Source organism: Hesperophylax consimilis, chromosome 5 (assembly GCF_061612785.1).
Source record: "Hesperophylax consimilis isolate HC1 chromosome 5, BYU_Hcon_1.0, whole genome shotgun sequence".
In the NCBI taxonomy this organism is placed as follows: domain Eukaryota; kingdom Metazoa; phylum Arthropoda; class Insecta; order Trichoptera; family Limnephilidae; genus Hesperophylax; species Hesperophylax consimilis.
The window spans coordinates 36,610,985-36,632,587 of NC_142840.1; the positions used below are offsets into that span (position 1 = coordinate 36,610,985).

The window sequence follows — 21,603 nt, forward strand, 5'->3', positions numbered from 1 at the left end:
TGTTCTTAACAGGAATGCTCGATTTCAATACATTAGAAGCCCGCAGAAAAATATTTTTAGGAAAACACTTTTTTAAGTTAATCTCTGGTACAATACATAATCCGCCTATGTTGAAAGAGGTTAACTTTTATGTCCCTAACAATTATACTCGAGGGAGATCCCATGCACTCTTATATGCTCCGAAAGCGAGGACTTCTGCCTATCAGAACGCGCCAATAAACAAAGCGACTCAACTGCTTAACGATTCTGCATTAGCCATCGACATTTTCAATGTCACCTACAGACAATTCAGTAACTATCTTATAACGCATGTGACAAAATAGTAAAACTGCCTGTGTAAACCTTTTAATTTGTAATCTTCTCCATGATATATTGGTGTATAACCGTTTCATGGAGAACATGAAAAAATAAATAAATAAATTAAAGTATAAGTAATGAGAACGTAAAATAAAGATACTAAAATAAAAATTATGTTTAAAATCTTATCATTATTATCTAAAATATATTGTAAAAATCTTAGAGCAGAATAATCTCGTCGATTTTTAATTTTTATTTTCTCAGTTTACCATCAATGCACCGACTCTTAGTGGTACTTTGCGCCATCTACTAATTGCTAATTGCTTCGTAAAAATGATTCTAATAAAATTATATGCTAGCATAATTAGATTTCCATCAAATTTGGGAGGCCAGGGGAAAATTATTATGTATAAAGGTCACTCCGATTCAGGTATTCATATTGAACACTGTACAATATTGTACTCTTCTCAAACCCACAAAATACGTAATTTATCGTCATTTGAATTGTAAATTAGGAGAGTCAAGCGAAAAACCATTGGAGTTACCAACATTATAACAAACCTTATTGAATTCATATTAATTATTTATTTATTTTGTAAGAAACAAACAGCTTTTATATAATATACAATGATAGATATAAATATACAAGTTAACTGAAGTCAAGCCACAAAAGTTTCTTATGTTAAATATCATTAGAAATGAAGTTTTAGTATCTTAAAATTAATTTGGTGTTAAAGGAAGGGGAGAGGAAGAGGAAAATAGGAAGAGGATAGGAGATGCTGCCGATACATTCCATACTCTCATATTAATAATCGATCGTACGCCTTACTTCATATCGATATTTCTTTATTATACATTATAATAATGTGAATTCCCTTTTTCTTTTTTTGTTTCAGATGTCGGGATGATACCAGTAAAAGAGTAAGTTATCTTAGAAATACTTATTTATTATTTTTTTTTCTGCACAAAATAGCACAACCGCTTTTTTTCGTCTACATTAATTTGCAAATATTTGTTTTTATAATAGTTCTTTTATTTGTGGTTTTTTTCAATCGATCAAGTAATATTTTTCAACGTTATAAAATCAACCAATTTATATATTATTCTATAAACTTTATCTATACTTGAGATGTATGATAAAATAAATAAGAATTTTTTCAAGTTTAAGGCGAAGCACTACAAATTAATGCAAAATCAAATGTTTTTTTTGAAAATTTATTAATTTAAAAAAAAAATAGATTTTTTAATTAAATACTGCTAGTAGAAGACAACTTTCTTATGAGCCTAGGAAAAAAATAATTCAGGCCTATAAAAACTGATTTAAAGTTCAAAATCTACTACTTAGGAACCCCTTTTCAGTAATGCTTTTATTGGATAATGTGGCAAATTAAGTTCTCTAGAAAACTGAACTTTGCGAAATAAAATAAAACTTTTTTTTTTGCTTTAATTAAACAGGCAAATTAATTATCCCCATATACATAAGGAGTGTTCTTATTAGCGGCACGATTTCAAATGTTACACGATGTGGTGAATCGCCTTAATAGTCCAATGTTAAAATAATTATAAATGTTTTTTGAAATTTTAAAACCATTTAACATGGATCAAATCGGTCGGATAAAGATTAATTTAGCTTCAGTAATTGTTTTGCTAATTTGTTATTAGTGTCTCATTACCACAATATAGAAACGAATAAGTATATATTCAATATTCATGAAATTAATTAAAAAATACTAAATTGATGTGTTATTTATGCCAATTAATAATTTACTCCCTAAAAACTTATTTATTTCTGCCACACAAATATACAAATAGCACATTTTGTACTATATAAATAACACAAAATCTTTTAACATCCTTGGGATGAGTATTGTTCAGAATTATAAATTAATTCGACTACCATAATACGGACATGTGTCTAGTGTGGTAGTCGAAAAGCACGTAAAAAACTGTATTCAAATATATTGTTATGAATAAAGAAAAAAATAAAAATAAATTAAAAAATAAAAAATTCTTTGGCTTAACGTTTTATATCCACATGAAAATTGACAAAAGTTGTGCATTTCCTGCCAAACCAAAACATTTAATTGGGTAAATAATTGTATTCTCCTATTAGCAACGAACAACCTGTAATTGAACATTATAATAGTGCAGTTAAAATGCCATTATTTTGTTGATTGTGTGATCAGGAGAGGAACCGACCCCCTGACGTGGCGACTGGTGGCGGAGTCCCCGCCCTCGCCTGCCGCCCCCCGCCGCTCACCGCCCCCTCACCAGGTCAAGGGAGATAAAATAAGGGATGTGAAGCTTACACTCCTGGTACCCTCGAGGTCGAAACTTGGATGCGGGTTAGTAACAACTATTTTTAATTAATTTAAAAAAAGACGGATGAAAATCGTTTGAATTCAGTTGACTGATAAGTTTTGTGTTCCTGATAATTCGAGAGAAAGTAAATAAGGAATACTAAGGGGCGATTGGTGGGTGATTTTTATAAGTAAACGATAAATGCCTTTGAAAGATGAATGATTTTTACAATTAAAGAAAACATGATCAAGAGTCTCATTTTCCATGCCGCACTGGCAGAGTGGACTATCTAGGACCCGGATTTTAAACAAATGGGATGCAATGGAGCAATGACCAATTCTCATTCTCGAGATACAGGATATAAATCTTTTGGATTTTTTCTTGCCGTGGAACCAAGGTTTACTTGGTATATGATTTTGTATTCCAGCATAAAAAGCACCAGTTCGGGTTTTCGTATTAGTCCAATTTTCTTCCCAGGAGCGAATCATGTTGGATTTAAGAATTGGGATGACGTCAGAGATAGGAATTCTAAAATCTAAAGGATTAGAGCCAGAAATTGTTCCAAGTTTAGCTAGAGAATCGGCTTTCTCGTTACCCCCAATTCCTAAATGGCCAGGGACCCAAACCAATATTGTCTCGAAATTTAATTCATTTAAAGATTTAAGGGTGTTTCTGATATTATAAATAATATAGTCTTCTGGTTTATGGATATTTGAGGAAATTTTCAACACTGCGCTCTTAGTGAGTCAGTGCACAGTAAGGCTCGTCGAATTTTGAAAAGCTGGATTTGACTCAAAGCTTGTTCAATTGCCAAGCATTCTGCAGTAAATATAGAAATTTCTTTAGGCAATTTATAAGACAAATCTAAATCGAATTCGGGTACCCCAATTGTTGATACCAGTCTCACTGGCTCCTTACGGTTGGGAGACACTAAAATAGATTACTCATCATCCGTACATAATTAACATTTGTCGCATTATAAAATGTCATATTTACGACTTGTTTCGAAGTTTTATGCTCTAGCGTAAAGCCACTTGTCATTTTTTGAGTTATCTCCCTTCTACGAAAATCTATAACAATGTCAGATGCAAAATTTCCACTGATGATTTTAATTTGTATTCCAGAATTTGCAAGGGCCCCGACTGGAAGCCCGGTATCTTCGTGCAGTTCACCAAGGAGAACGGGATCGCCCGAGAGTCCGGACTGCGGCCGGGTGACCAGATCATGCAGTGCAATGGAATTGACTTCAGGGAAATACAGTTCAGCGACGTAAGTCTACAAATTTTCCATCATTTAATCATTGCATCAAAATAAATAATTACGGTTAACACTTACGGTTTTAAAAAACCTGAAAAACAATCCAAATCAAACATCACATTAAAACATGTACATATACAATGTGATTATTATTATCTTGATGGCTGTACAGTTTAGGATTGTTGTAAACAGAAGTGGCGCCCTCTAATATTTTCTAAAAGAATCGTTGACGTTTTCAAACCGAGGTAGCGAGTTTTTATCTTCTAGTTACTATTAGTTTCGTGAACAGAAAACCTCACTTACAAAAAGGTAAATCGTTTCTAATTTTATCTTATTATATAAATCAAAACCAAAATTTCTTCTAAAATCACAAGATTTTTAAGTATTCACTTACTCTACTTTAAATACCCACCTACTTAATTGTAAACCATATTAGATATATTTCATGTAACATTTTTTTCAATTTTAAATAAGGAGTTATCAATTTGTCCAAAGAAACGTCACTATTTTTTCGTCTAATTCTTTTTTCAAACATTATTTAGGCTGGTAGGTACCATAATAACTGCGTCAAAGTTAGCCATCTAGTGAAAAAAAACTTGCTTGAATTTTTTTTTTTTTTTTTTACAGTATTACCGCACAAGAGTCCCAACTGCTCCCGTCTGGAGCCAGTGAGACTATGGCATCCCCAATTGGGGTATGTTGTGAGGCTGAGGGTATTGGGGAGGGGAGGGAGATGGGGAAGAGGAAGGTGGGGAAGTACCTGGCTATTCAGATCTGGTCACCAAACACGGCTAAAGCCATTTCAAGCAACGTTTCAATTCTGAATGGTGGTCTTACACCAGGGCGATACTGAGAGTATCTTCCACTCTGGAACGTGCCGCAAATATACTATATATTATTTTTAATTAATTAATTGTGAAATAACACAAATTAATCAAATAAAATTTATTTGCGCACGCCGGGTTCGAACCCGCGACCTTCGGATCTGTAGTCAAAAGCGTATACCACTAGACCACGCCGGCCGTCATATAACAAAGTGGATGTAGCAAAAACCGGAAACGGAATGCACACACAAATTTACAAACAGTTGAATGCCAAACGGTCGAGTTAAAACAGGACTTCGCAACGTTAAGTCAATTAATTGGTTGTAGACAGAAAACATTACTTAATTATCGGTATTATTTTCTCTAATTAAAAGAGAAAATTCTCTTACTAAACATCCCTTCTCATTCGATTTTTTACCCTAGTAGCTTTTGTAACCTGAAAATTTATATTATTACCTTCTATTTCAATTCCTACCTTCCAATTTCTCGAGGAAGAGTTGTATAATTGATGCAGTGCATGGTTTGTTGCTAAATTACACCAGATTACAGTCCAGAAACCCTCTGCAATCAACTGTCTGATGAAACTGTATCTTAAGTCCTGGTTTAATAACTACTAGGCTTAGATCAATTGAGAGGCGTAGTTCAAGGATACTCTAATGGTACCTACACTGCAATGGGTAATGTTAAATTGATGGTAATTAATAAAAGTTTTCACTTAGGTACCCATATTTTGTACCGGAACACTCAAAACATAAACAAACAGTTCATGATACAAAAACGCGCCCTTTCTTGAAGGGGAAGGGAAGTTCTGGGAAGGAAAAAAGGCGGTGGTGTATCTATAGCATTCATATATGAGAAGGGGGATTTGATCCCGGTGGGGGGACAAGGGAGAAGGGAGGGCTCCGTTAAAGGAAAAATGTTTCTCTTTCCCTTGCAAAGAAGCTCTCGGCGGCAGGACCATACCAAAAATTAACCATCGTTACTAATTCCAGGCCGTTAATCTGATGAAGCAGTCCCGAAGGCTGGACCTTTGGGTGCGCACGGGGGCCGGGCTAGAGCTGTTCCCGGGGGAGTCCAGCGGCTACAACAGCTCGGCCTCCAGTGCCACGGGGGACCAAAGTCCCTCCAGCGCCGATCACAAGCGCCTCTCGATCGTCAAAGAGGAGACCTTTGACCTGGAAGATAGGTAAATATATATCAATGAATTATTTCTGCCAACCTGAAATGCTAAATTCATACATATAATAGATATAGTTCCCTCGCTTTTGCTTTATTATTGTTATTGTATGCAAGACTCGATTCTATGACGTTTGATCTCCCGACAGTTGATCCCCCCAACAGTCGATCCCCGGACAGTTGATCCCCGTACAGTTGATCCCTCGGACATTTGATTACGTCTTTTGTTATTCGGCGGTATTTTCTCTCTGCATACTCCTTCAAGAATACGGCATTATTGTAAGAAAAAATATTCGGCGGATTTTAAAGCGGATTTGCACTCAAAGACGCCTGCAGATATTACAAGTATATCGACATTTGTTGTACCACAGTATAATATCTTTTCTGCATACGTTACCAGGAAGGAAGCATCACAGAAACGGTCCATTGGGGGGATCAAGTGGCCGAAGAAACAACTGTCCAGGGATCAACTGACAGTCCATTAACGGTTTATCAACTGTTAATGGATCAATTGACTGTCCTAAAACGGGAATCCTTCCTAGTTGGACAGTCAAAAGCATAAAATGTAATCAATATTATTAAAAAAATAAACTGTTGTGGGATCGAGAGTCGGGTCACCGCAAGAACCTTGGGGCCTCCCGTGTACGGTTTATGTTCAAATTAACTTATTTGCGGTATGTAAGAAAAAAATAAGGGTCTTCAAGAGATCCCCTAGCCTGCAAGACTCTGACGTGCTCGGCGCCACTCCCGGCTGTAGCTAGTTTTTCTACAAAGATACTAATCTTCAATAGAAAATGTCAACCGTATACTTTAGGCACGTGCTCGGCGCGACTCCCGGCTGTTGCGAGTTCTTCTACTAAGGAACGAAACTTCTATAGAAAATGACAATAGACCAAACACATCATGCCCACTTAGGAGTGTCCGGAATCAGTAATTATCTTGCGAATCCAATAACTATGTAATTTCCCATTGCTGGATATAAATATGCATTCTGCCTCTATAAACCGCTTTCTAAATCATCACTGCGGTCTTAGAGCTTATTAGTGAATGCATACTCCCCATTTAATCATTCTTTGGCTTGCTTCAAAAGGGCCAGTGTCAGGTTTTCACATTTCACAAGGCCCTCATAGAAAATGCTAATTTTAGAAAGGCTTCATTCGCCCCCAAAAATCTCAAAATCGAAAGGTTCTTTTAGATTTCGAAAGACAACCCAATTTCGATAAGAAATCGCGAAAAAATATATATCGAAAAACTAACATTATCCCTTTTAGAGGAAGCCACAGAATTATATATTTGTTTTAACTTTATTTAGAAAATTCATTAGTAAATCTTTTTCAGATAGTAGATATTTTATTTATTTGTTGACTTATTAAACATATTCTTGGCTCTTTTTAATCGAAAAAAGAACTCTTTACTTCACTAGTTCAATCATCTTGGTTGAAGTTTGAATGTCAAATCGTGTTTTGAGGAGTGTCATTGAGTTATTCTGCATGTTGAGAAAGTGAACATACGATTGTTTCGGTTTTATTTTTCTCATAGCCCCGAAAGATATAAATATTTTCCATCTAAATAAATTTAACGTCTCGACTTTCTACTGGAGTTACGAACATATTTATATAAGTATCATTATGTTACACAGAATCAGCAGTTGCTATCTGCCTTTGCCCGAATGTCAGCACTCTTCTATGGAAATCTTTTTTTCTTTTGGGAAAATTTTGGCATTTATATTTTGTCAGTATTGGTATGTTCAAAGCTCTATTCACTCATAACGTACTGACAACGGTTGAAAATTAACCAAAACAAATCTGTGTAATTTTCATGACGCCAGAGATCACCCTATTTCAATAGGAAACTAAATTATAATCTAAATACTGAAAATTATATTTGCATACGACATTATAATTTTAAATAAAACGATAACTTTGTAAACACCACTTTTAATTTTTAAAACTAATGCCGATCAGTTTTAGTTACAATTGTAGCTTCGTCAGGGCAGTATAATACACTTTTTGCTGAACTATATTGCCCTGACGAAGCTACTGTTGTAGCGAAACCTGGTCAGCATCTCTTCTCTAAATAGTATAAATTTTTTATAGGATTTTCACTATCATCAAGATTTACATTATATAATACGTGCATGTTATATTTATAGAAAGTCGATATTTTATAATAAAGTCGTAAAAATATATTTTCGCTAGATTGCTAATGCTGGCTAAAACTTATGAGATACATCAAAATAATGTACTAAGGAATTGTATATCTTAAAAAGGCCTACAGAAAAGTCCGCGATGGTATATGTCGATCTCCTAAGGATAACCCCGAGTAACGCCGGGTATGAGTCAGTTAGTTATTTATAAAAATAAAAGTAGTGTCAACGAAGTAATTATTTTTTACCCCTAAGGCCTCTGGCATATTTACCATTATATTTCTCAGAGAAATTCAAGTCATTAAGTTGGAGAATTAGTGTGTATTTCCGCTTCTTAATAAAATCCAAATAAATGTAATATTTGTGAACGTATTCGAAAACTAAACTATTCCAATAAGGTGGTGAATTTCGTTTTATATTTTACGAGTATTATTATTAGAAATAAACATAGAATTTTAGAAAATTTGATATCAAACATAAAATGTTTTAAAAATAGCCCACCTTACGTTTTTTCGTTTGAACACTGAACTAAAATTACTAATTGCAAAAAAATTATATTTTATTAGAAAAATGTATTACGTATAAACATTACTGCCGCCTCAATTTTTGTCGTTTCATATAAAAATAATTAATAAAAAATTCACAAAGTTTCATAAAGTTTTCTCAAATTGCGGTCAGAACTTTTGGATTAATAGAAGTATACATTTTAATTCTTCCGTGGTTAACTTTTAGATTTGAATATAAAGCGTGGTGTTTTCTCTTTCTAACACATATTTGTAACCATGTCAGTAAGGGAGACGAAACGATTGAGATAACAATATGATTCATAGCCCCGAAAAGCGAACAAGCTTACACTACGGGGTTAAATGACGATTATTTGTTCACCATTTGGTTAAGAATATTTCTTAAATGGACTAATAGTTAACTCAACTGCCTAAATACCTGGATCACCTCATCAGGAAGCATTTGGTAAACAATATTACCAAACCGGACTGTTGAAGCGTACAATTATAATAATTTTCATTGCGTGTTACGGCGATGACTAGAGTGGCCAGGCCCGGTTTGTTCCTACACCGCTGTCAATACAGAATCAGGACTTGTAATTCAGGTTGGTTAGGTGGTGTGTACACGTACAGTGAGTGCACTGGATCTGTGCACCGAGCACGGGTAATGGAAGTGGTAGGCATTAATGTGCCAACGCCCCCGACTGGAAAAGCTTATATAAAACACTGAGATAATTACATTCCTAACTGTGCATTCCTTCCAAGATAAGCCTATAATTATTAAGTAAGTTGATCTTGACTCACCTACCTTCATTCAGGTGTGCAAAACGTACAAATTACTTTGATAAGATCAGCTAGCTGAATACAAATTTTAGAATGAAACTTTTTTAACAGAATTCAAACGACATAACGAATGCTTTAAAAAAATATTCAAAGTCCACTATCCAGGTATTTAGTTGAGGGGGTGCGATATAGATAAGTTTGTTAGAAGTCGGTTAGAGAATATACCTTTACAAAAATGCTAGGAAACCTGGCGTATACGAAAACGGCAAATAATCTAACTATCAGCTGTTATGGCGAATTAAATTAGCCCGGTATATCGGTTGATTTTAAGCTCGGCTTTGTTGGAATGTCGAGCTTCGCACGTCTTGGAAAATAATCTTTATATAGGTCGTAAGCCTAGATATCAGCAAAATTACATGTATTGTCTATAATTTTATTAGAGGAACGTGCGTTTAATTTTCTTTGTTAAACCACTAGACGATTGGTACATCTACGCTTCAAAATGCTAACACACCGGTGTTTTTTTGGGCGGGTGTAATTTATGAATTGATTTTTGCTAACGTTCCCCATTTGCGAGGATACTAATTTTAAATACTATTAGTTTTGCTGGAGTACTCTAAAATTGTGACAAACTGACTGCAAATCATCATTGTAATACCATAGCAGACTATTTTAGATTGATTTAACAATTAGTAACACCAACATTTCTCATTTCTCGATGACTATTATAGTTCATACTGATAAAATTAGGCAATTTAAGTAAATTACGGTAAGGCGCAAATGTCAGATTTCACATGTGTTACTGCTAGCGCCTCTGCGTCTAAAAAGGAACTATTCTGCCGCTTATGAAGGCTTGAGCGAATGATTTAGCCCGCTTAAATTTGAGCGAGGAATTTAGTACATGGATATTATGTACCTGACCTTATAGGTATAAACACTAATACTATAAAGAATTTTTTATCAGTAGCACAAAAAGTATTCTTCAGGTCATTGATATATGCTTTGGTAGATGCATCAGGCATTTTTTGTTTTTTTCTGATGTCGTGTGCTAAATTTTGTGCTGCTTTCATAAAAAAGGTTTTATTTTTTGTGCTTTATCGGGTAGTGTTAATTGGAGATGCTTTTTTCTTGTAAACATATGAAAATTCTTATTTGTATTTCAAATTTTTCAATCGTAATAATATATAATGTATTAAATTTGTTCTAGATTAAGCCAGCTGGATAAAAATAGATACAAAATGCGCACTTGGGAGCACAGAAACTATGAATGGGATAGGGAGAACTCCATCAAGGAAAGCGATTCTGAATTTACAGACTACCATGGTGGCCAGAGCAACACTATGACAAAATCTCCCTACACCAACAATGCCTCCCCGGAACGGGAGAAAGCTTCAATGCAAAACAGGACCATCATAAACCTGTCAGAAAAGGGAACAACGATACAGAATGGGTATGTTGTATCTACAGTGGACAGTGACAAAGTCCTTAATGGTCATCGTTCAACAACTCCAATCATGATGATCGACAAAAAGACTGTTGTTGTCGATGTGCACAGAAGTGAAGAAGAATTCAGGAGCTATGGAGCAGATAATAACGTCACAAATATAAGTTGCCAAGTTGTGGAGGATATCAAAATGGGTTTGAGGAAGGTTTCGGCGGCTTCTGCTATCTCTGCTGTTTCGCAAGTCTCAACGGTGTCGACCAGTGGAAGCGTCCTCAGCCATAGTAATAGCACTAGCAGCAGCACTACCAACACCAGTATGATGACCAACAGCAGTTTGTCCAATGCCATTTCTGAGGAGTTTAAAAAAAGAGCAGAGGTAAATATTGACAACAAAAATTCCATTTCCGTTTCCTTGCTTTTGTGGGTTTTATGGTTTAAATTTGCAAATCGACGATTTAAAAAAATAACCAACTGGAGCAGGCTGATATCACAAAAAAACTGACATAAAACACTTACATTTACAGAACACGTACTTTTTAATATAATGTATGATGTGGCATGAGTTAGCGCCACCTGTTGCAAACAATTCCAACTAAGAAAATGAATGGCACCGTTTGTTGATCTGCCAAGTAATTTTATTTACCGAAGGTTTTTGAATTCTCTAATAGAGGGGGCTGCATAGATTCAAATTCACTTTTTAATATTTTCCTTACGGTTACGTGACGTTAAACAGAATAAATCTGGAAAAAACTTTTCCTTTCATTTCATATAACAATAGAAATTTATTATTATTTTTATAAAAATCTGGACATAACAGGATTATAATAATATGGTACGATGAAGTTAATCAAATATTTTTGTCAGTGTCGAGGATCAATGTCGGAATAATAAAAGATTATATATGTACATGGATCTCGATGAAGCAAGGAATGCTACCAGGACGGAGTTGTGCGGCCTTCCGACGTCAAGATTATTTTATTTATCAAATCATATGTAGACACTAGAAAAACTTATGAATAACAAAAAAATGTCCCCTATTCAAATCCCGATTTGCCGTAAATATTTTCGAATACTTGTTATGATTTAATAATAATAAAGTCTTTGTATCATAATAACTCCACTTCAGTATTACGTCGCCGGCAAGACGCACGTCTTTTCATTATTTTTGTATAAGTTATTTTTATTTTATTCATTGAAAAAATGAACAACAGTGAGTTTGTAAATGAGTTACGCCTGCTAGCTAAGATTGTGAACGTGTTGAGCAGTAAAATGGACAGTTTTGCAGATGATTTAAAGGAAGTCAAGTCAATCATACTCGTCGGTTCGTCAAACAATAATCAAAGTACCTGCGCGGTCAACCACGATGTCGAGAATGCGTCGGTTCCAAAAATCACTACTGAGAGCGCTACGAGTCAGCTACGCCAGCTCCAAGGATCTCGCAAGGTTTTTAGAACCTTGGGCCCGCCCCATCGCGCCACGGCTACCAACACAGCTACTAAGAATGCTAAAGCCATATCCACTGCAGCCACAACCACTACTGCAACTTTAGCCCGGCCCGGCTCTCCTCTGCCTCTCTTCCAGACCGCTTTTGTCACGCAAGCCGAATTGGTACCACGGGTGAGAGTTACACGCTTGCTAGCAGATAAAGACTCTATGTCTAATCCAGGATCTTTACCATCAACATTGTGTGCCATCGTGAGTTGCAGCAACCGTTTACAGCATCAGTATCGGCCGTACCCGCCGTCTCTGGTAATGCGAACAAGATGTCAAAACCATCGGCACCCGTTATTGAGGTGATATCAATACGACTGATGCCTACTAATTACCACCCCAAGATCCTTCTGAACAAGGGACCAAAGTAGCACGCAAGCAATGTATTATATAGTAAGGGGTAACTAAAGTAGCGAAACTAGGAGAACTAAACTAGACTCCTTTCACTGTACCCCTTTCACCGTGATACTTCTTGCGATGATATGTCACATTATTTAATTTCCCTTAGCTGACAAAACTGACACAAACTATTTCAATGATTAATTCATGTCATCAATTCATGATGGTTCCGGCCAAACTATTTTAATGATTAATTTATAAATGTATTATGTCTTAAACAAACGCAGAACCTTACCACCGAACAACATGGTTTCGAATCTGATGGTATTACTAGGTCCATAGAGAGTGATTACCTTGTAGACCTTTCATAGTATTCATACAAGATTTATCCAAAGCCTTTGATAGTATGAATCAAAATATTTTACTAAAAAACATATTTTAATGTGCTTCTCCTTTCTTATGGTAATTTTTTTTAGAAGTTTCCGTAAAAACAGAAATCAATTTGTAACACACGGAATATTCTAATACGCAAAGTTTCTTGGGTACCTCAAGGATAAGGTTTAGGGCCTCTTTTCTTTATATATTTTTATGACATCGCTGAGGTCATCCATGTTTCTAGTTTTCTCCTTTTTGCTGACAATTTTGTTTTTTTTATCCAGCGTTTGAAGAACAGCAACTTCAACGTGACGCAAATCGAAGAGGTGCGCAAAAACAAGATGATGAAGGACGTGGATGACGATAAGAAGCAGAAGCACGACGCGCTGATGGACGAGTTCAAGAAAGCGCACAGGAGGATGTTCGCCAGCCAGACCAATACGTCCGGCCCTGAGAAGAGCAAGGAGAAGGACAAGTCAGCCGAGCCCGCCAAGGACAACGCCTCCACGGAGAGCTCCGTGGCCTCTGAGAAGATGGAGATGCCGAGGTCTACGGGGTCTACCATTATTTTTGCTGGAGTGGTAAGTCAATTTTATTTTATACTTTTAAAGACCCCGGAGTTTTTAGAAATCAGATGTACACAGTAATTGAATTTTCCTCTTATTTTAAACGTCAAGTATGCAATATTTCTCCAAGAAGTATCAACATTCTGCTTTCAGGGGTGGGAAAAGGGGATGGGGGAGGTTTTTCGAATTTTCATGTAGACAGTATCAATCTCGGAATAAAACTGTCGATTTGTATAAATAACAAACCACGCAGCCCGGGATACTCTTCTTTGACAAAGCGTTGTGATTCCCTGCTTTAACTCAACCGTTTAAAATTTCGTCTGTCTGTGAATTTGTTTGTGCGTTGCGTTTCCGGCTCAAGATGGTAGCCGTGTTGTATATTGCAAGAAAGAATATTTGAAAAAAGTATTGTCATTGATAGTTACGTTTCTTTGGGCAATTTTTATAATTTCTTATTTAGAATTTTTTTAAATGTTGTAAAATATATTATTTTGTTCAGTGGATAGGTATTTAAGTACCTACTTACAAATCTTAAAACCAATGATTTCAGAGGATATTTTTGATTTCCATATTTGTGTATACATACATATTTGTCGATGTTGTTATACATATTTGTCGATAGAAGATTGTCGGCAACCCAGGTTTTTATATACATCACCTGATAATGTTTGTTGTGAGACTGGCAAAATTATTTATATTAATTACTAATAGTTACTACCTTTCAACAAATTTCGGCGCTCATTTTTGGTATATATATATTTTTTTTATACTAAAATAAATTGCGACTGGTCTATTTTCCGACTCGTGGTATGCCTTCACAGATCTATTAAAGCACCATAGTACATACTGGACATTGCGGTGCTAGTTGAAAATAGTTTTATCGAGATAGAAATTTAAAGGTAAAAATTTTAGAATTTATCCTGAGATCCGTAAATTAAAATTTGTAAGTAGCAGTTAAAATCGCGATTTTTTTAGCCACAAAATAGATTCCATTCAGCAGAAACATAACTGCTTAGACATAAACAGTTTGCAAAGTAATATCGGCAGTCTGACGAAAACTTGCATATTTCAGGAAGAATTTTTGCGTACGGTCATACAAATAAAAATAAAATCTTATGTCCGTACGCAAAAAAAAACTGCATGATAAACGTAACTTTAACGAAGCTATTTTATAGCAAAGAATCACGCGATCAACTTCAAAGAATTTCTAGCCGAGGAATTCTCAGAAAACGCACTGCCATTTTTTAATAAAATTGTCGAATGCTGTCAGTTTTGACTGCACCGCAATCATTTAATCAGAATTTTTATCGCACATGCTATAATGGTGGGCTGCATTCAAATGTGCATACTTTAATATAATTATCTATAGTCCTAAAAAAAAAATCCCAGATAAAGATGTAACACCATAAGCCGAATCACAGGTGTTTAAGGCACTCTAAAATGGTGTTTTTTTGGCCTAAGTAACTTAAAAGACCTCCTATATAAAATCACTTAAAGGCGGTGTATTAAGACTCCGTAGTGAGTGTTCAAAAAAAAGAAGAAGGAGGTTTGAAAGGGATATATAAAAGGGATATATATATGTAAATACGAATGTCAGAGGGAGCGCGCTAGTATTAAAAAAAACGATAATAATTAAGCGAAAATTGTGAATATAGTCAATAGAATACAACACTTTTAATATAGACGATGCCTAAGATACACTGCGATTTTTTTCATACCTATAACATGTTAAATGATGGAGCACAATGTATTTTAATAATTTTCGGAGCATACTTTTACTATTTTTTTCTATTAAGGCGATGCACTACGTAGTAATGCAAAATCATGTGTTTTTGGTTTGAAAATTTTGTCGCCTACAAATGTTTCAGATCCTTTAATTAAATACTGTGAGTAGAATACATCTTGGCCTTAAATAATCGAGTATTTTTTAGATAAGTCTTTTTATAAGCCCAGAAAAAAATAATATACAAGACCTATGAAATATGCTTTAAAGTTCAAAATCTCCTGCTTACAAAACCATTTTCGGTTATTGTTTTATTTTATAATGTAGCAAATTAAGTTATTTATAAAATGATCGGAAAACATTTAAATATTTATGCCTGAACATCCACAAAATAAAATAAAAGGCACTTTTTGGCCATGTTTTTTTCTTGCATAAATCAAAACAGGTGAATGGTGTTAAGCGGAAATTTTAGCCTTATCGCCATCTACGTAAGGAGTGTTATTGATTATTGTTATCGATTCAAAAAATATTACACGAGTGTATCGCCTTAATGGAATTTCATATAATTACCTTAGTATGTATGGAAATTTAACTTTCTATGAGCAAACGTTTATAAATCTTTCGAATACCTTTTCGAATTATCTTCTTCGAATTTCAAACAATTTTTACAGGCTAATTCGCAATTAAATAATGAAGTTTTGATTATTATCTTCTATAATTATACACGCCTTGGTATGTGAGGAATTTAATCAGCGGATTGTATCTCAATATTAATAATCTCGAAAAAAACCTTTCAATCGATTGTCATTAAGTACTGATATAATCGTCGGTGCATTTTCTCGGTACATAATTTATTTTTAATACATTTTTTGTCGACAATTCTAAGAAAATTTCATAGATCAATGTACAGACAAAGATTTTCTAATACGACAAGAAGATTTCATCGATTCTTGTAAATAATTGTAATACCGCAATAAGTGACGACACGATGACATTTATTTTTTTAGGTATTCATTCTTAGAAGGGGTTACCTCGTTCTAATGTTCGCGGTACTTGGAAGAATAAATACGTCCACCATGATAATAAAATAGCATATTTTCTGCCTAATATAAACGGCTACCAGGGTTGGGGTAGTAAAATGAAACCATATAAATTGTACTGGGGTTGATTCTTTCTAATTTTTATTTTATTTATTTATTATAAATATTACAAATTATAACAGTATGCAAAATAAATATTTTTTTCCTAATTATTCTACTACTCCTTCCTTAAAGTGAGCTCCAGGAGCTCGTGTTTTTTGGGAGGAGTAAGTATATAAAAAAATAAAACAATTCTTAAAAAGCGATGTGTAAACAATACTCAAAGAATTATTAAACAACTACAAACGTAATTCAACATACAAATTAACATAAAACACTATTCAAATTAATAAATTATGAAAATTTGTATTTTAACAATAGACAAAGTTTTTGTTAAATCCTAGATATCATAGATTAAATAAAAGTATATAACGGGTAAATGTTAAACTTATATTAAACATATAACGTTAAACATTAAACGTATATTAATAAATATCATTATCCAATTTCAGGGAGTTAATTTGCTGTTTGAATTGTTTCGGTTTCCTTAATTTTGTTTTTGGACAATAATATATTGGTTATGATTTGAGATTTTCATGGCTAAAACTATTATAGTGATTTGTTTTTGGGGTATTATGCCGTGTTGCGCTACCTCCTTCTTTAGCCAACGTTTCGGACAGCATTGCAGTGTCCATCATCAGGGCAGATGTGAAATCTGGATCTAGATTACACATACTCCAAAAACAAATCACTATAAGTAATATATTGTACCATTTCATACCTAAATACAAGTAGGTAATCCGTGGTCTTTCTTAGCATTGGGTGGCTATTAGGTCCATTGTTTTGAATAGATTGTGTATGCTATCTAAGGGGTGAATTTTATTGATGAAATATTCTTTAAAAAATTGATATAAGATATTTCTTTTATAAAATTCTGTGATAGTTAGTACATTAAATTTCAGAAATATCTCTATAGTTGGGCAGTCGCATGGTTTCCTAAGGATAATTTTAATAAATATCCTTTGAATTATTTTTTAATGATAAACTAATGTTTATAAGACAAGGTTTTTATGCATAGCATAAAGGATAAGAAATAATTATAAGCAATAACAAGAGCACCTGACCGGACATCAGAAGGCACGGGTTAAATTCCCGTTGGCCGCATTTATTTTTACTCGGGAGATATTTTCAATTTGTATTAATATTTCGGGTGACTAATTATTGCTTATATTTATTTGTTATTCTTTGAATTGTTATTCCCGTAGTGCTCCCCACTCAATAATGCCATACTGCACTGGTCATGTTATCTCCACTGTGAAGGGTAAAGAATGCTGGGTGAGTAGTTGAAGGGTAATTTTATTAATCTAATTTAGAAAATAAAGCGACGATTTGTATTTACACAAGCAGGTGGCTTCATATTCTTTTGAAGGGAAATTTGTAAGGAAACTCCTGTCGTGCTCTAAGGCAGTGTGCTCGGTAATAGTACATTCGGAGATGTGTTTAAAATATATATTCATAAGATTTATTTAATTTACAGTCATGTTACTTTCAATATTCTAAATATAATATTTTTTCTTAATATGTCGTAATAAATCAACGTTGATTGAGATTAATTAACCTTTATGTCATTCTCGAGATTTGTGATTGCATACTGTTTTCCCGTTGTTGGTATTAATCAGCATATTGTTTGTATATAATTAATTATTTGTAAGTACCTACGCAATAATATCAATGATTATATTATTACAAATGAATATTGTTTTTATTGTGCAATTTTAGTGAGAAATTACGTCAAGGGCGCTTTAAAATTAATAGCACCATATAAATCTGTGTTTTTTCTGATATAAATGTGAAAAAATTGTATGAGATAATTACACTTTTTTGCATCACAAGAAAATATGTTAAATTTATTAAGGGGAAAGGTTACGTGGCCTTTTTCATACAAAATCAAAATTTAGAATTGAGGCCAAAATACCCAACCAATATGAATAATAATTTTTTTAATCAAAGGTCTAGGTGCTATTTTTTGTGTTTCAAATTATAAAATATGGACAGTTAAAGAAATCAAGTCAAGAGGCAAGTTTGGCTATTATTTGTGATTTAATGGTAAATAAAAAATAAAAAATCTTGCTTTTTTATTACGCAAATATAATGAAATATAAAATAAAAAGTATGAATTAATAAAACTATTTTTATGACCGATTTACGTCCTTAATTTGTCGTATATAAGTTTTAAATTACGACACTAAAAACGTCTTTTCTACGATGTTTTATTTTTTAATTTATATTTCATTATATTTAAAGACTAGATTGAGAAAGTGTTTTTTTTTTAAATTATCAATAACTCACAAAAAATTTTCAAAGTTGCCTCTGACATAATGAAAAATTGAAATTTGTAATTGCTTATATTTTATAATTTAAAACAAAAATAAAAAAAACAGCGCATATCCGTACTAGATATTTGCTTTACCTTTTGATTAAAAAATAATTATTCAGTTTCTTCAAGTATTTTGACCTCAAATCCAAATTTAAGTTTTGTATGAAGAAGGCCGTGCAGCCGTTCAAGAAGAAAAACTAAAATTTTATTTACAGTACCTACTTCGGTTTTACACTCTCTGTGCGATAATATTATATCTATACTCAGATAACCATTGATAATCTGTAACCGAATTACCAACATCTTACAACTTAACAATTCAAAATCATATAACATTAGCGCAGACCCTTGTAAAATCTCGCAATCGGATCAAGATTAACATTTATGAAATTAAAACAAAAGAAATATGTACAAATTTCTAATATAGAATAAACGTATTTTTTGGTAAAAGATAATACTTTATAGGTAGGTTCTTTATCCCTTGTCTGAATTCTTGACAAATAAGTTCCAATTTTGAAAATACCAATCAAAATAATTTTATTTTCAAATATTATAGGCAGGTACTTTATCGGTGGATTGAATTCTTGACGTAACAGTTCTAATTTTGAAAATTACAGGTAAATTCAAAACAAATCCGTGTCTAATGAAACGTTACAATCACTCAGAAACAGACCCATAACTAGTATTTTTATTAGAGATAAAATAGTGCAATATTATGCACTTTTTTACTATGCACAGAAAAGACAAATACAGTTGTTAACCCTTTAAATATTAGGAAAAATTCATATGATGTTTGGGACCAAATTTGATTTCCTTATAATTAACGGGTTAATATGTTACTGCCGGAATATTTGAAATGAGGAAAACCATCAACAATCAAAAGATACAGATTTCTCTGAAAAGTGGTTCTAAAATAATAAGGACGGGTCATTTAGCAGAATTTAAACAAATTTCAATTAAAAATTAGTTCTGTGAAAGTTCTATTCAAGTTCTGTTATTATTTCAATATGAGCCAGGAGTTTATCAGAACTGAAATAAAAACATTACTTGAATAGAACACTCACAAATTGAAAATTAACTTTAAAATTTGATGAATTGTTCAAATTCCGCGAAACATCTGGTTATTTAATGACGGGTTGTTTCGGAGAATTTGAACAATTCATCAAATTTCAACATTCATTTTCGGCTTCTGTGAAAGTCCATCTCAAGTTCTGTTATTATATTATTATAGGCTAATTGCTTGACAGAACTGAAATAATAACAGAATTCGAAAACATCTTTCACAGAACTTGAAAATTAACTTTGAAATTCGAAGAATTGTTCACATTCCGCCAAACATCTGGCTTTAAGTATTTTTAAAGTGTAATTTCAATATTAAAATCCATAAAACCGTAATCTTTTCATTGCTCTTTCTCAGAGCCAGATCTACCACAGATGCAGATGGAATACGTAACCAAGTCGGAAAACTTAAGCCTTTAATTTTTCAGAATAAGTCCAACAATTCATCAATCTCTGTTTTTTATAGCACAGGTTATTCTGCTTCAACCTTCGGTACATGTTAATGACGGTATTTTCGTAATATAACAGAATCAAATTTACTACATCGATGGTGCCTACATATAATCCTTCTATAACGTCCTGATTGTATATTCTGCAGATTACGGCAATCCTCCTCGAGGTGTAACATTCGGAGTAGGGCAAAATCACGCACTCACGCACGCCGCCTGGTGTGATGTTTATGTTATAAAAACATCGCAAAAAGGCATGTTTTATTTTATTTTTTGAAGTTCGGGCGGAAATATTAAAATGTTTTCTAATTGCAATCTAGAGAGCTTCACTTTCCAAGAAAAATAAAATTTATAACAAAGGCCAAAAATAAAAAAAGTGTGATTTTAATTAAAAAAACAATTTATAATTATTTTCAAAGTCCGGTCCTGCCTTTTATAGTTTTAAAAGCAGCTACATTACTGAATGCACTCGGTTGAAAACGTGATGATAAGAATGTAGAAAAATTATCTTATTTGTTACTGTTCTATCAATTCCAAAACCGGTAAGAATTATTTATTAACCATTTGCGCTATTGGCACGAACATAATGTTAATAGACCATAAGCAACTACTATTTGCAACGGTTTTTTAAATATTTAATTTATCGAAAACGCTGAAACTATGCTGAGAGTCTTTTCATCGGAATCTATTGTAACCGTTGTTGATAATAAAATTCAATAAAGAAAAAGGTTTTATAGTTGACTAAATGAAATGATTGATTTTTTTTGATATTTTTATCCGTTAGTAATAAATTCCGCTATTTCATATACCTTTGCTTGTTTTTCGTACTGCATTTTGTAAATAATTAATTTATATTTATTTTTATTTTTTAATGATAAAATAATGTTTATAAGACAAGGTTTTTATGCATAGCATAAAGGATAACAAATAATTATAAGCAATAATTAGTCGCCTGAAATATCAATACAAATTAGAATTAGAATTACACTCTAGAAGTATAAAATATCTCGGCATTGAAATTGATGAAAATCTTCGATGGGACCCCCACATAAATAGTATTACAAAGAAACTCACAAAGCTCATGTACTACTTTAGAAATATACGCAATATACTAAGTATAAATGATTTATATAAGGTATACTATGCTCTCTGTCAATCACGCATAGAATATGGGATTATTGGATGGGGATCTGCCTCAAACATCCACATGAAGCAGCTTATTAAAACTCAAAAATCAATAATAAAAATAATCCTTAATGTACCCATAAGAACTCCATTAAAAGACATTTTTAAAAATTTTAAAGTGTTCAGTATAATAAAACTATACTCAAAAAATGCTCTAATCAAATTTTCAGAAAAATATGAGTACCCTGCTGACCAACACAACTATATTACAAGGAAGAAATTCTCAAAA

At 33.3% G+C, this 21,603-nt stretch overlaps 1 protein-coding gene across 2 annotated transcripts in view; it reads left to right on the plus strand.

Annotated features, from left to right (window-relative positions):
- LOC149423869 (uncharacterized) overlaps nt 1-21,603 on the plus strand; it is a 207,093-nt gene that overhangs the window by 142,214 nt on the left and 43,276 nt on the right. For both annotated transcript variants that reach the window (XM_089631842.1, XM_089631843.1), the window contains exons 5-10: nt 1,194-1,218; nt 2,484-2,642; nt 3,723-3,867; nt 5,672-5,865; nt 10,495-11,107; nt 13,221-13,517. In XM_089631842.1, coding sequence (XP_089487968.1) covers nt 1,194-1,218; nt 2,484-2,642; nt 3,723-3,867; nt 5,672-5,865; nt 10,495-11,107; nt 13,221-13,517 — 1,433 coding nt within the window. The remainder of the gene's footprint in view (nt 1-1,193; nt 1,219-2,483; nt 2,643-3,722; nt 3,868-5,671; nt 5,866-10,494; nt 11,108-13,220; nt 13,518-21,603) is intronic.